The 16,995-nt window shown below is 44.1% G+C and overlaps 1 protein-coding gene across 3 annotated transcripts in view; it reads right to left on the bottom strand.

Annotated features, from left to right (window-relative positions):
- Positions 1-16,995, bottom strand: part of AR (androgen receptor) — a 416,052-nt gene that overhangs the window by 198,419 nt on the left and 200,638 nt on the right. Inside the window, exon 1 of one of the 3 annotated variants that reach the window (XM_077284921.1) lies at positions 4,366-4,439. The exons of the other annotated variants lie outside the window; for them this stretch is intronic. Coding sequence (XP_077141036.1) covers positions 4,366-4,436 — 71 coding nt within the window. The 5' untranslated portion in view covers positions 4,437-4,439. Of the gene's footprint in view, positions 1-4,365; positions 4,440-16,995 lie in introns of those variants that run through there. 3 annotated transcript variants of the gene reach the window in all.

The raw sequence follows: 16,995 nt of genomic DNA, 5'->3' as shown, positions 1-16,995 counted from the left end.
AAAACTGATGCAGATCCGCAGCGTCAAAAATGCTGCGGATTCGCAGGTAAATATACACAGACAGCACCTTACTATATGGTATATACACAAGTCCTTGCTATATACTTAAAGAAAACCTGTCAGCAGGATTGTGCATGGTAACCTACACACACTGTCAGGTCGGCACCGCTATGGAACAAACAGAGAAAAGACTATGCATAAATATAGAACGCACTCCCAAACCACAATTACATAGCAAAAATACAAAATTTATTAGGAAAAACAGAGACCACAAACAAAAAACATATATTAAAATTCAACCAACACACCACTGGGCCTGTAATCAAACAATGTGTATAGACGACCTAAAGTACAGTACATCATGAATAATACCACTGACACACCACTGGCTCCAAAATGTATGAATATGCAGGAACAGCCCAATATGCAGTGATATACAACAAATGGCACTACATATCAATATACATAAAGACTGGCTAGATCCTGTTGTACATAAAGCAAAATAGGTAAAATTCTGGGCGTCCCCAAAAGAAGCTGATGCTGGCTAAATGGCCCCAATAGGCCTTATGTATGGCAGCAAAAAATGAGCATAGATCCCTCAATAAAAAAGTCTATGCCACAGGCGACTCTCAACCACCGTGATGGAAAGAGAAAGAGAAGACCTGCCTCAGAAAGATAAGCCGAAAAAGTAAGTATGGCCAGAAAATAATAATCACCAAGTAGGGCAGTCCAGTATATGGCGTCAGTAGTAAGTCATCTGAAGGTCAGGTAAGGAATAGTCTCGGGACCCGAGTGGTCTCTTTCTCTTTCTCTTTCCATCACGGTGGTTGAGAGTCGCCTGTGGCATAGACTTTTTTATTGAGGGATCTATGCTCATTTTTTGCTGCCATACAAAAGGCCTATTGGGGCCATTTAGCCAGCATCAGCTTCTTTACACAGTGGGGCCTCCTTGAACTATATGGTCTTCTGGGGACGCCCAGAATTTTACCTATTTTGCTTTATGTACAACAGGATCTAGCCAGTCTTTATGTATATTGATATGTAGTGCCATTTGTTGTATATCACTGCATATTGGGCTGTTCCTGCATATTCACACATTTTGGAGCCAGTGGTGTGTCAGTGGTATTATTCATGATGTACTGTACTTTAGGTCGTCTATACACATTGTTTGATTACAGGCCCAGTGGTGTGTTGGTTGAATTTTAATATATGTTTTTTATTTGTGGTCTCTGTTTTTCCTAATAAATTTTGTATTTTTGCTATGTAATTGTGGTTTGGGAGTGCGTTCTATATTTATGCATAGTCTTTTCTCTGTTTGTTCCATATATGCTATTCCTATGCATTGAACTGCACCCCTTATCTGACTCATCCTACAGGCTGTGATTGGCACCCTGGCCTATTAAGTTGTGCCCCCTGCCTTCCTTTCCTTAATCATGTCGGCACCGCTATACTGATTACATTGATACCTGGGGTGAAGGAATCCATTTTGTGCTTGTTGTTAAATTTGATTGATGTAATCCTGAAATTAATTTAAAAAAAAAAATTTTTTTTTGAAAATGGCGCCCGCGCACCGTAGCAGCTATTAGTGTATATAGAGGTGATCAAATAACTGCTACCGCGCAGGCACCGGTGGCGCCACTTGGAGGAGGAATTTTTTTTTTCTCTACAAAGATGGCACCAACTGCATAGTAGCAGCTGTCGGATCACCAATAGCTGCTACTGCACAGGCATGGCCGGCGCCATTTTCAAATGGATTTTTTTTTCTTTTTTGTTGGAATTTCAGGATAACCTTAAACAAATGAATTATATACACATCACATATGCGATCAGACTGCAGGGCGGGGGCTACCGTCGGCACCGATCTGACACTGTGTGGGTAGGTTACTCAGCACAATCCTGCTGACAGGTTCCCTTTAATTATACCATTTACATAATATGGGACACGCCAGGGTGACGTGTATCCACCACACGGGACACACTGGGGCCGACATGTACACACCACACGGGACACGCCGAGGCGGACATGTACACGCCACACGGGACACGCTGAGGCGGACATGTACACACCACACGGGACACGCCGAGGCGGACATGTACACACCACATGGGACACGCCGAGGCGGACATGTACACACCACACGGAACACGCTGGTGCCGCCATGTACACACCACACAGGCACGCTGAGGTGGACATGTACACACCACACAGGACATGCTGGGGTAAAAGAATACCCACCACACGGGACACACCAGGGCCGACGTTTACCCACCACATGGGACACACCGACGAGTACCCGCCACATGGGACACACCGACGAGTACCCGCCACATGGGACACACCGACGAGTACCTGCCACATGGGACACACCGGCGCCGACGCGTATCTGCCACATGGGACACACCAAAGAGTACCCGCCACATGGGACACACTGGGGCTGATGAGAATTTACCACACGTGACACTCCAGGGCCGACGTGTATCTGCCACACAGGATATGCTGGGGCAGATATATATATACGTTACATATGTGATATTTGAAAGTGAAATTATGAGTTGCCTACACGTACACATATATATGAAAACACATATGCACGTTCACCCACACTGCAAAACACAAGCACACATTGGAAAATACACACACATGCGCGTGCACGCACGCACACACACACACACACACACACACACACATTACAAAATACACACATGCATGTTCACACACTTTGCAAAAGACGTACCTACACACTCGCACACACTGCAAAAGAGACACACACACACTGAAAAATACACACACAAGCACACTCACACATACATGCATGCATGTTCACACACACAGCAAAACACACACACACACACACACACACACACACACACAGCAAAAGATGCACACAAAAGCAAAATCACAAAGATAGGAATACACACATACTGTAACCTGCAGTTCTCTAATCTTGCCCTGCCGTCCTGTGCTGCTGCTCTGCACGCTGATGCTCCTCCCCCTCCAGGTCCTGGCAGATCGGTCACATTCAGAGATCTGTGGTGTGTCAGGAGCTGCCCTCTTACCACTGCGTGTGTGCACATCGCTGAGGCCAGCCGTGGTTGCAGCTACATGTGCACGCTGCTCGTCCCGCCCCCTCCCCCATTATGCTGCACCACTAGGTGCCTGAAAAAGTAAAGGGGCCGGCAGCCGGAAAATGGGCTGGTGGCCCCCAAGAGGTGGCAGATTGGCAATCTGGGCCTGGGCGGATGGAGCGGCCCACTACAGGCACCGGCCCTTCTGGCATTTGCCAGAAGTGCCCGATGCTCAGTCCGGCCCTGGCCGGTGGTTACAGGAGAAATAAAGTTCATTTTCTCCTGGGTGCCGCACTTTCAGTACAGTGGCTGGGCATATTCATAATGCTATTGTAATGCCTGCTGCAGCGCAGTAGCACAAAACCTCCACCAGGGGGGTGCGAGTGAAGGAAAACAGGTACACTCGCAGTGAAATCATAGAGCAGCAGGCAGGAGCCACTAGGTGGTGAAAGAGTAGTCAGACAAAGCCAGGTCAGCAACAGAGAGGGGACGAAGTACCAGAGGTCACAGCAATACACGTGGTCAGAAACAAGCCAAAGAAGTCAGAGCCGATCGGGAGCAGGAAAGCCAGAGACGCAAAACAGTCAAACAGGTCAGAGGACAAGCCGAGTCAAATACCAAGGGGTCATAACATGTAGAGCGAGTACTACAATGGGCGAAATCACAGGGGAACACAGGAACAGGACCTAGGTAAACAGGCAGAGGACAAATCAGGGTATAACAAGGTCAGCTGCTCAAGGCAGAGACAGAAACTATAAGGCTGTGGTCACACTAGCAGTATTTGGTCACTATTGTACATCAGTATTTGTAAGCCAAAACCAGGAGTGGGTGATAAATGCAGAAGTGGTGCATATGTTTCTATTATACTTTTCCTCTATTTGTTCCACTCCTGGTTTTGGCTTACAAATACTGATGTAAAATACTGACCAAATACTGCTAGTGTGATGGCAGCCTAACTGACACAGCGTGCAGGTAACAGCGGGCTGAAATAGCCAGACAGATCCCAAAACGAGGCAGAGCAGATTAACTGCCACATGACCATGGGAGAGAATAATCAGAAACAAACCCCGGACTGGATCATGACAGCTATTTACCTGCAGATTAAGCCTACATTAGCAGGTTAATAGCGTTCTCTGACCTGATAGGTTCTTTTTAAAATAGCAACTAGTTCAAGGGTCTGAGGAGAGAAAACTGCAAATGTATTCACCTGGATTCAATTGTATCGGTATTGTTAGGATTTAATAAGCAAGCTCTGTTATTCTGGGGCATAGTGTATAATATTTAAAGGGTATCTGTCACCTCATTTTGGGTCGGTCCCGGTTCGGTCTGGGTCCGATGGGCGTCGAAGGTCCCGCGCCTCCCATCTTCATACAATGTAGTCATCATCCTTGCTTCTGTTGCGGCTCCTGCGCAGGCGTACTGATTTGCCCTGCTGAGGGCAGCGTAAAGTACTGCAATGCACAGGCGCCGGGCCTCCCTGACCTTTCCCGGCGCCTGCGCACTGCAGTACTTTGCTCTGCCCTCAACAGGGCAGATAAAGTACGCCTGCGCAGGAGACGCGACAGGAAGCAAGGAAGAGGACATCATCACATGAAGATGAGAGGCGCCACTCCAGGACCTGCGCCGCCCATTGGAAAGCACTGCCCCTGGGTGAGTATAATCTAAAGGCCCCGTCTCACATAGCGAGATCGCTAGCGAGATCGCTGCTGAGTCACAAGTTTTGTGACGCAACAGCGACCTCAGTAGCGATCTCGCTATGTGTGACACGTACCAGCGACCAGGCCCCTGCTGTGAGATCGCTGGTCGTGTCGGAATGGCCTGGACCTTTTTTCGGTCGTTGAGGTCCCGCTGACATCGCTGAATCGGTGTGTGTGACACGGATTCAGCGATGTCTTCACTGGTAGCCAGGGTAAACATCGGGTTACTAAGCGCAGGGCCGCGCTTAGTAACCCGATGTTTACCCTGGTTACCATCGTAAATGTAAAAAAAAAAAAAACAGTACATACTCACATACAAAATAGATTATGGCCGCACTCATCTGTGCTAAAATAAGGAAATGTGAAATATAAGGAATATGAATAGCATAATGGCTTATGAACTTTATGGAAAAACACATGAGATTTTTAGCACAAAATTTGGCCAAACGTTGTGAGCCCATTCACCAAACGTCAAGGTAATCTCAGATCGAATGGGTAACTACACTGACTGCCTGGTGTGAACACTTACCTATGGTATCTGAGCTGACTGCCCAATGTGAACACTTACTTGTGGCTAATGACATGATAAAGCCTACTTATATAGGAGGCTCAGAACCAACTGTGTTGAGATGTAATTAAAATACCAGCATGGTGAAGGGCGGGACGTTCAAGTCAGAAAATAGTATATAGTAAAAATAAGTAAACTGACTGAACAATATATATAATAATTTATGCTAGTGCATAGCCAAAAAAGACACATACAAAATAGATTATGGCCGCACTCATCTGTGCTAAAATAAGGAAATGTGAAATATAAGGAATATGAATAGCATAATGGCTTATGAACTTTATGGAAAAACACATGAGATTTTTAGCACAAAATTTGGCCAAACGTTGTGAGCCCATTCACCAAACGTCTATGCACTAGCATAAATTATTATATATATTGTTCAGTCAGTTTACTTATTTTTACTATATACTATTTTACCGGCCGTAAAGTGAAAGTACAGCACAGCGGTGACGTCACCACTCTGCTGTTAGGGTCGGCGCTCAGTCAGTGCAGGAAGCGGACGCCGGGGGACGCGAAGGTGAGTATGTACTGTTTGTTATTTTACATTTTACACTGGTAACCAGGGTAAACATCGGGTTACTAAGCGCGGCCCTGCGCTTAGCAACCCGATGTTTACCCTGGTTACCCGGGGACTTCGGCATCGTTGGTCGCTGGAGAGCGGTCTGTGTGACAGCTCCCCAGCGACCACACAGCGACTAAACAGCGACACTGCAGCGATCGGCATCGTTGTCTGTATCGCTGCAGCGTCGCTATGTGTGACGGGGCCTTAACTTGTTATTCTTATCTTTCAGATTACATCGGGGGCTTATCTACAGCATTACAGAATGCTGTAGATAAGCCCCTGATGGCAGTGGCCGCAGCTTATAGGGCCAAAACGAGGTGACAGATTCTGCACAGTGTGTAGCATTATTATTAGAGGGCACAGTGTGTGGCAGTGTTATTATTAGATGCAGAGTGTGTGGCAGTATTATTATTAGAGAGCACAGTGGGTAGCAATGTTATTAATAGGGGGCAAAAAGTGTGCCAGTCTTATTACAGAGCACAGTGGTGTGTAGCAGTGTTATTATTAGAGGGCGCAGTGGTGTGTAGCAGTGTTATTATTAGAGGGCACAGTGTGTAGCAGTGTTATTATTAGAGGGCACAGTGTGTGGCAGTATTATTATTAGAGGCAGAGTGTGTGGCAATACTATTAGAGGGCACAGTGGGTAGCAGTGTTAGTATTAGGGGGCACAAAGTGTGGCAGTCTAAATAGAGGGCGCAGTGTGTAGTAGTGTTATTACAAGGGGGCATGGTGTGGGTCAGTTAGGGGGAACAGCGTGTAGCATTGTAATTTTTAGAGGGCACCATGTGTGGCAGTGTTACAATGAAAGGGCACAGTGAGTAGCAGTGTTATTAGAGGGCACAGTGAGTAGCATTGTTATTATTAGGGGGCACAGAGTGTAGCAGTGTTATTGTTATAGTGTACAGATGGCGGTAGTGATATTATTAGAGGGCTCGGTGTGTGGCAGTCCTATTAGATGGCACAGTGTGAGAGTGTTATTATTAGACGGTACAGTATGTGGCAGGGTTACTATAGGGGGAGCGGTGTGTAGCAGTGTTACTATTAGGGGCGCAATGTGTGGCACCGTCATTAGAGAGCACAATGTTTGACAGTGTAATTGTTAGAGGGCAGTTTGTGGCAGTGTTATTAACAGAGGGCACAGTGTGTGGCAGTGTTATTAACAGAGGGCACAGTGTGTGGCAGTGATATTATTAGGGGGCACGGTGTGTGGCAGTGATATTAGGGGTCACAGTATGGCAGTGGTATTATTAGAGGGACAGTGTGTGGCAGTGTTATTATTGGAGGACACAGTGTGTGGCAGTATTATTACCAGAGGACACAATTTGTGGCAGTGATATTAGAATGCACAGTGCGTATTAGTGATATTATTAGAGGGTGCAATGTGTGGCAGTGTTATTATTAGGGGGCACAGTGTGGGGCAGTTTTATTAGGCAGCACAGTGTGTGGTAGAATTATTATTAGAGGGTACAGTGTGGGACAGTTTTATTATTAGAGGACACAGTGTATAGCAGTGTTATTATTGGAGGGCACAGTGTGTAGCAATGTTATTATGAAGGGTACAGTTAATAGAAGTGTTATAGTTAGAGGGCACAGTATATAGCACTGTTATTATTAGGGGGCGCAGTATAAAGCAGTATTATTAATAGAGGGCACAGTGTGTGGCAGTGTGATTATTGGAGGGCACAGTGTGTAGGAGTGTTATTATTAGAGAACACAGCGTGTGGCAGTGTTATTATTAGAGGGAACAGTGTGTAGCAGTGTTATTATTGGAGGGCACAGTATATAACTGTGTTATTATTGGAGGGCACAGTATATAACTGTGTTATTATAAGAGGGCACAATATATAGAAGTATTATTATTAGGGGCACATTGTATAGAAGTGTTATTAGAGGGCACAGTGCGTAGCAGTGTTAATATTAGAGGGAACAGTATATAACAGTGTTATTAGAGGGCACAGTGTGCAGCAATGTTATTATTAGAGGGCACAGTGTGTAGAAGTGTTATTATTAGAGGGCACAGTGTGTGACAGTGTTATTATTAGAGGGCACAGTGTGTAGCAATGTTATTATTAGAGGGCACAGTGTGTGACAGTGTTATTATTAGAGGGCACAATGTGTAGCAATGTTATTATTAGAAGGCACAGTGTGTAGAAGTGTTTTTATTAGAGGGCACAGTGTCTAGCAGTGTTATTATTAGAGGGCACAGTGTGTAGAAGTGTTTTTGTTAGAGGGCACAGTGTCTAGCAGTGTTATTATTAGAGGGCACAGTGTGTAGCAGTGTTATTATTAGAGGGCACAGTGTGTAGCAGTGTTATTATTAGAGGGCACAGTGTGTAGCAGTGTTATTATTAGAGGGCACAGTGTGTAGCAGTGTTATTATTAGAGGGCACAGTGTGTAGCAGTGTTATTATTTGAGGGCACAGTGTGTAGCAGTGTTATATTATTAGAGGGCACAGTGTGTAGCAGTGTTATATTATTAGAGGGCACAGTGTGTAGCAGTGTTATTATTAGAGGGCACAGTGTGTAGCAGTGTTATTATTAGAGGGCACAGTGTGTAGCAGTGTTATTATTAGAGGGCACAGTGTGTAGCAGTGTTATTATTAGAGGGCACAGTGTGTAGAAGTGTTTTTGTTAGAGGGCACAGTGTCTAGCAGTGTTATTATTAGAGGGCACAGTGTGTAGCAGTGTTATTATTAGAGGGCACAGTGTGTAGCAGTGTTATTATTAGAGGGCACAGTATGTAGCAGTGTTATTAGAGGGCACAGTGTGTAGCAGTGTTATTATTAGAGGGCACAGTGTGTAGCAGTGTTATTATTAGAGGGCACAGTGTGTAGCAGTGTTATTATTAGAGGGCACAGTGTGTAGCAGTGTTATTATTAAAGGGCCCAGTGTGTAGCAGTGTTATTAGAAGACAGAGTGTTCTCAGCTGGAAGAAGTCATGAAGGTCTGTACTGGAAGGAAGGACAATTGCTCTAACCAAAGATTATGTCACTGTCTCTGACTGCGCTGCATCAGTCCTGTATTCACATATGATGCAACAACTCTCAGCATGCCTACACCACTGTTTAGTGCATACTTGCAACTGTAGTTCAACATGCTTGAAATGGCTATAGCACACATTAAGCAGACTTGAGAATTGCAACATTCTTTATGAGTAGGAAAACAAATCTGCAACTTGCTACCATAGCGATTCTTTACTTCAGGTAGGGAACATTGTTTTTAAAGATTGAAATCCTCTAACCTTTAGTGATGAGCGAATATACTCGTTACTCGAGATTTCCCGAGCACGCTCGGGGGTCCTCCGAGTATTTTTTAGTGCTCTGAAATTTATTTTTTATTGCCGCAGCTGAATGATTTACATCTGTTAGCCAGCATAAGTACATGTGGGGGTTGCCTGGTCGCTAGGGAATCCCCACATGTAATCAAGCTGGCTAGTAGCTGTAAATCATCCAGCTGCAGCAATGAAAACTAAATCTCCGAGCACTAAAAAATACTCGGAGGTCACCCGAGCGTTCTCGGGAAATCTCGAGTAACGAGTATATTCGCTCATCACTATTAACCTTCTTGGAGACTCGCCCACCAAAGTACAAAGTGCTATGCTAGTGTAGCTAGTCACTTGGGATAATCGGTAAATCTAAATACCGCGACTGACCCTGCAGATTCCTGTACAAACTAGAAATCCTGACCCCGCAGTCTCTAGTGGTTCTCAGCGTGAGCTGAGATAGCTCTAACCACAGACTTGAAGATGGCAGCTCGGACCTATGCAGCTTAAAATGCAGTTGGGAGCAGCATGTTCCTCCTAAAGAACCGGAGGGCAGAGCAGAGTGTGAATAACCTACAAAAGAGAAAATGTGCCGAAAAAAGGAAAGATCTCAGAGTGAGTAAACCATGAAATACAAAATAAAGTATAAAGTACATACTGTTAGATAATATGCAGCCTACTTCCTAAAAAGAAACAGAAGACCGATGCAGAGAAAAGAGCTGAAAAAGCAAAGAGATATACCCTAGCTGAAAACACACTGACTGGATCTAAAATACAGCAGAATGGTTGAACATCCAAATGCAAATATCACCAGCAAGAAATGCCAGCGGCGGAGAGAATATAAAGCCGCACCCGAAAGGTGATAGGATGGACAAATGAAAACACTTGAGCTATGCTAAACAGACTGCAGCCAGACTGGCAGAGCCTAAACACCCAGGAAAAGGTGTGTCCAGGCTTGGACTGGCCCAAAGAGGATAAGGGGAACCCCCGGTGGGCCCCTGTGCAGATCTGGCCCCCAACCTTACTGTATGGGCAGTACATTATTCGCTTGATTCACTCTGTACAGAAAAAAGCAGCATCTCATTCATTAACCAAACTACCCGGTTTATTATTATTTAGAGATATAGGTAAATTTGTGAACCAGGGTCATGTAATATTTGTATATACCGTAAGTGAAAAGTTGGCCTCCCCAAAGTCAATATTACTGGTGGACCCTTGGCACTCCAGTCCGACACTGGGTGTGTCTGCTGTGGCTCGGCAGACAGAGAAGCCAACCACAAAACACATGCTCAAAGGTTTGAACCCAGGACCATGACACAAAGGTATCCTACGGTGCGCACCAGATGCTAAATAAGGCAAGCACAATTCTAGCAGGAGACAATCCTTGGGAATGACTTTGGAGTTATACAGTTATGGTCTGCTGCCGCCAAGTAGGACCATCATGGAAATAGGCCTAAGGTCCTGCAAATCATTTGTTTAACTCTATAGGGAATAATGATTAAAATGCAACTAAAAGCAGGTTTACAGAGGATGTCCACAACAAAAATTATCTTTAGCTGTGTTTGTAAATATATTTGTATTTCCAGCCCCAATTCCAAACCTATTGTACAGATGAATAATGGAGTACGCTTGTTTTAGGCTGGTTTCACATTTGCGTTTTTTGCCGTTGCGTTTTTCCGCAAAAAAAAACGCATGCGTTTTTTTTCCTATGTTTAACATTAAAAACGCATGTGTTTTTTTTGCATGCGTTTTGCCGCGTTTGACAATGCATGCGTTTTTTTCATGCTTGCGTTTGGTTGCAGAATTTCTAATTTCTAGAGGCGTTTTTTTGCGGCAAAAAAATGTATTGCTGTCTATGTAAACGCATGCGTTTTTAAGCACATGCGTTTGTTTGCGTTAAAAACGCATGCGTTTTTATAGAAAAAAACAAGAATACACACTTATAAGCCACCCCCCACCATCAAGGTGATAAAGGGATCCAAACCCTAACCCAAACCCTACCCCTAACCCTACCCCTAACCCTAGGTATCCTAACCCTAAACCTACCCCTACCCCTAACCCTAGGGATCCTAACCCTAACCCTACCCCTAACCCTACCCCTAGGGATGCTAACCCTAACCCTACCCCTACCCCTAGCTATTTCTATTTATAGTGGGTTTTCTTGTTGATTTTGATGATTGGCAGCTGTCACACACTTCTCAGCATGCGTTTCAAAAATGCAAACGCAGGAAAAAACACATGTAAACGCGGCAAAACGCCGCATTTTTTTTTCTGCATGCAAAAACGCATGCGTCTAAAAAACGCAGCGTTTGCACGCGTTTACATGCGTTTTTTCACCACATGCGTTTGCGTTAAAAATGCTGCGTTTTTAAACGCAAATGTGAAACTAGCCTTAGCGATACGATATATGCCTTCCGGGACCTTTCTTGGAAGGTCTGATAAGTCATCAAATAACCATTAGAGGGGCAGATAATATTAAGTAAGTGAATGTGGATTCCATCCTGTCAGGAGTTATTAAATATGAAATGACCTTTTTACTGCAGTAACTATTAGACTCTCGGGTTTGTACTTCAACCAGCAGGAGTTGAAAACACACTAACAACTAAATCTTGCCAAGATGAAATAATCTAGGAAACTGTAAAAATCCATTTAGGAACAAGTATCCTGCTGCTAAAATAGTGCATGAAGTGTGTAGTGTTTTCTTAAGTAATTTAATCTTGACTTTGCTCCTGGTGTATCCAGAAAGGGGACCGCGGGCAGATTACTGGGGATTTATGAGTCACAAGGAGCCACACTCTCCATGTTAAATCTGGATTTAGTTTCACAGGGACAGATAGTTTTGAATTTTCATTCCAGATTGTCACATTAGAACCTGGAAGTCACACTTTTATGTTATGAGCCACGAGATTCCCAGGTTCAGCCGGTCCAGGAGTAAGTATTCTCACAGCAGGGATTTGTGGTGCGTACTTACAATCCCTTTTTACTGATTAAATTCTCCAAGGCTGGACAAATAATTTGGTTAAAACAAAATCATCTCTGTAAAAGTTATTCTGGTCACCACATCAAATTGGGGGGCTAGATACAAATTAACGTGCGGGGTTGTACCTTCCATTACTCTGTATGTAATAGGTAGTGATGAGCGAATATTCTCGTTGTTCGGGTTTTCCCGAGCATGCTCGGGTGATCTCCGAGTATTTGTTAGAGTTCGGAGATTAAGTTTTCATCTCCTCAGCTGAATGATTTACAGCTATTAGCCAGGCTGAGTACATGTGGGGGTTGCCTGGTTGCTAGGGAATCCCCACATGTAATCAAGCTGGTTAAAAGCTGTAAATCATTCAGCTGCCACGATGAAAACTTAATCTCCGAACACCAACAAATACTCGGAGACCACGCGAGCGTGCTCGGGAAAACCCCAGCAATGAGTACACTCGCTCATCACTAGCAATGCAATGCATTTCCAGAATTAAAAATGTAATTCATCTGCAGTGCACACATCATTAATCTCCAATAGCAAAGCAGAACTCCAAGCTCTTCTTGTGGCTCTGGACTTTCATCACAAGCAATGGTGGGTTGTTTCACTGCCAAATCTGTCTGGATTCTAAGATGCTGTCAGCTCATAAAGATCTAAGTCATATTCGCAGGGTTAATATCTTTGAACTTAAATATAGGCACTGATTTATCAAGGCTGGCATCATGTACTCCAGTCTTCATGAACAGTGCGCCGGAGTAAGAGGCCACAAATTCATTAGGAGATGTGCACTATTTATTGCATTTGGCACATCTTTTAGCTGTCGCATGCCAATGCAAGAAATGTACTCCGTTCATGGAAGTGATGAAACTTGATTCTCATGGTCCCCAAAGCAAAAGCTCCAATGTGCCCCCCCTTCCCTAAATTATTGCAAGTCTTTAAAATTATTGGTCTTTTCATGAAGACCAAAGGGACATTTTGGATCCCTTAAGTTACAGGCCTGGGTGAGATTACAGCTCCTGCACCTACTGTTGAGGGACTAGAGTACATTACTGTTGTGATTTGCGCCTCTATGGCTTGCATGATGAAGCTGGCCATGCCCCGCAGCTAGGATCGCCAACTTTTCACAAACTTACAGGAGATGGCTGAGCCGGCACAAAAACACCAAAAGTCACAACATCTTACATTTCAAACAATTTTGCGCCAGAATTTCCATAACAACTGTTTGATTCATCCGTTTCATAATTTCTAAAAAATTGGTAAAAAAAATGGTTGAAAACAAAAAATACAGAAGTTATAGGGAAAACTTTCTGGCCTGCTCACAGAATATGCTGGATGGACCATGAAACATGGTTCCGGTGCAATGTCATAAGTGTTGATTTGTAAAGATGAGGCCAATCGTATCCCAATCACAAAATTAGTGCTAGCATTATGCCACACCGGACATCGGAGAAAAGTGCTACAGAGCAATCTGCCCGAGAAATTCTCCATGACACTGTATAATCTGCAATACACAGGAGAGATAGGTCAAGGTGCAGGTACGAAAGTGAATAAAGGTGTAAGGACAGAACTGATGGACGGCATATCACCCGGGCAGAGAGATAGGCAATGCAAGGTCAGAAAACTGCATCACAAGCCATGAAATCCAGGAACAAGGGCAGAATCGTCAGACGAGAGGATAGTCAGACAACAAGACGGGGTCAATAGCAGTCTATCCTCAAAAACAGCAGAACAACACAAAGCTGAAGGCAAAGCGGTAACCGGCAGCCATGGACTGACTGATAGTCGTTTAAATAGCCAGAAACCCCCAATGGCTCCAGCAGAAAACTGATCAAACTTAACTCCTAAAGCTCCAAACTAAACAGAGAACAGAACGAGCACAAGTCCAGATGGCCTAGGATTTATCTGAGCAGAGCTTATTGCTCAGCGGCAATTGTGGCCTTAACGCCGCACCGCCTAGCAGATGTAGCAGGCGTGGCTGGAGCGTGTTCACACACGGATATTAGAAAAGGCTAGACTATTCCCTACCTGTATTTTGGGCTTTGTACAACTTACAAAATAAAAAAATGACGTATATTCTGATTCAATGACCGGTAAGTGGAGTAGATAAAACTATTACGGTATGTTATTGTAACTGGCATAACGGACAAGATTGATGTTTTTTTTGCTGTTCACAATGTATCACATGTATGCACAGCTGGCGAACAAATGCACAAGTATATTCCATGTATGCACAGCTGGCGCACATGCAGTTGTGCTTAAAAGTTTACATACCGCAGCTGAATTTTTGCTTTCTTGGCCTCTTTTCAGAGAATATAAATGACAACACCAAAAGTTTTTCTCCACTCATGGTTAGTGGTTGGGTGAAGCCATTTATTGTCAAACTACTGTGTTTTCCTCTTTTTAAATCATATTGACAACCCAAAACATCCAAATGACCCTGATAAAAAGTTCACATACCCTGGTGATTTTGGCCTGATAACCTGCACAGAACTTGACACAAATGGGTTTGAATGGCTACTAAAGGTAACATCCTCACCTGTGACCTGTTTGCTTGTAATCAGTGTGTGTGCATAAAAGCTGATTGAGTTTCTGTGATCCAGACAGACTCTTGCATCTTTCATCCAGACACTGATGTTCTGGATTGTGAGTCATGGGGAAAACAAAAGAATTGTCAAAGATCTATGGGAATAAGTAGTAGAACTGTATAAAACAGGAAAAGGATACAAAAAGATATCCAAAGAATTGATAATGCCAGTCAGCAGCGTTCAAACTGTGATTAACAAATAGAAAATCAGGGGCTCTGTAAAAACCACGGTCAGGTAGACCAACAAAAAAATTTGTCCACAACTGCCGGGTAAATTGTTTGGGATACAAAGAAAAACCCACAAATAACATCAGCTGAAATACAGGACTCTCTGAAAACTAGAGGTGCGGCTGTTTCAAGATGCACAATAAGGAGGCACTTGAAGAAAAATGGGCTGCATGGTCGAGTCGCAAGAAGAAAGCCATTACTGCGCAAATGCCACAAACTATCTTTCCTACAATACACAAAACAGCACAGAGACAAGCCTCAAAATTTCTGGAACAAAGTAATTTTGGCCACAACCATAAACGTTACATTTGGAGAGAGGTCAACAAGGCCTATGATGAAAGAAACACCATTCCTACTGTAAAGCACGGAGGTGGATCGCTGATGTTTTGGGGATGTGTGAGCTACAAAGGCACAGGAAACTTGGTCAAAGTTGAAGGAAAGATGAATGCAGCACGTTATTAGCAAATACTGGAGGCAAACTTGCAATCACCAGCCCGAAAGCTTCGCATGGGAAGTATGTATGTATGCAAAGCTGGCACACATATGCACAAGTATATTACATGTATGTATAGCTGGCGCACATATGCACAAGTATATTCCATGTATGCACAGCTAGCACCCATATGCACAATTATATTCCATGTATGGACAGCTGAAACACATATGCACAAGAATATTCCATGTATGCACAGCTGGCACACATATGCACAAGTATATTCCATGTATGCACAGCTGGCACCCATATGCACAAGTATATTCCATGTACGCACAGCTGACACACATATGCACAAGAATATTCCATGTATGCACAGCTGGCACCCATATGCACAAGTATATTCAATGTATGCACAGCTGGCACCCATATGCACAAGTATATTCCATGTATGCACAGCTGGCACCCATATGCACAAGTATATTCCATGTATGCACAGCTGACACACATATGCACAAGTACACTCACCGGCCACTTTATTAGGTACACCATGCTAGTAACGGGTTGGACCCCCTTTTGCCTTCAGAACTGCCTCAATTCTTCGTGGCATAGATTCAACAAGGTGCTGGAAGCATTCCTCAGAGATTTTGGTCCATATTGACATGATGGCATCACACAGTTGCCGCAGATTTGTCGGCTGCACATCCCAAAGATGCTCCATACAAGGCAGGATGGATCCATGCTTTCATGTTGTTTACGCCAAATTCTGACCCTACCATCCGAATGTCGCAGCAGAAATCGAGACTCATCAGACCAAGCAACGTTTTTCCAATCTTCTACTGTCCAATTTCGATGAGCTTGTACAAATTGTAGCCTCAGTTTCCTGTTCTTAGCTGAAAGCAGTGGTACCCGGTGTGGTCTTCTGCTGCTGTAGCCCATCTGCCTCAAAGTTCGACGCACTGTGCGTTCAGAGATGCTCTTAGGCCTACCTTGGTTGTAACGGGTGGCGATTTGAGTCACTGTTGCCTTTCTATCAGCTCGAACCAGTCTGCCCATTCTCCTCTGACCTCTGGCATCAACAAGGCATTTCCGCCCACAGAACTGCCGCTCACTGGATTTTTTTTCTTTTTCGGACCATTCTCTGTAAACCCTAGAGATGGTTGTGCGTGAAAATCCCAGTAGATCAGCAGTTTCTGAAATACTCAGACCAGCCCTTCTGGCACCAACAACCATGCCACGTTCAAAGGCACTCAAATCACCTTTCTTCCCCATACTGATGCTCGGTTTGAACTGCAGGAGATTGTCTTGACCATGTCTACATGCCTAAATGCACTGAGTTGCCGCCATGTGATTGGCTGATTAGAAATTAAGTGTTAACAAGAAGTTGGACAGGTGTACCTAATAAAGTGGCCAGTGAGTGTATATTCCATGTATGCACAGCTGGTGCAGAAGTTCCAGGGAGAATACCTCTGAGGTTAGCATGTTGTCCAGCTTGGAATTTGTAAGAGATCGGAAATAGACAACTGCAAACTGAGGAAACTTGACGATGCTGAAAAGAACAGCAAGAATCAGTTCACACATTACATCTGCATTGCATTTTTATGTTATGTAATGTGTTCAC

The sequence above is a fragment of the Ranitomeya variabilis genome, chromosome 2 (assembly GCF_051348905.1).
Source record: "Ranitomeya variabilis isolate aRanVar5 chromosome 2, aRanVar5.hap1, whole genome shotgun sequence".
NCBI classification, from domain to species: domain Eukaryota; kingdom Metazoa; phylum Chordata; class Amphibia; order Anura; family Dendrobatidae; genus Ranitomeya; species Ranitomeya variabilis.
The sequence above is the reverse complement of the archived record's forward strand: the minus strand, read 5'-3'. Positions and strand labels throughout refer to the sequence as shown.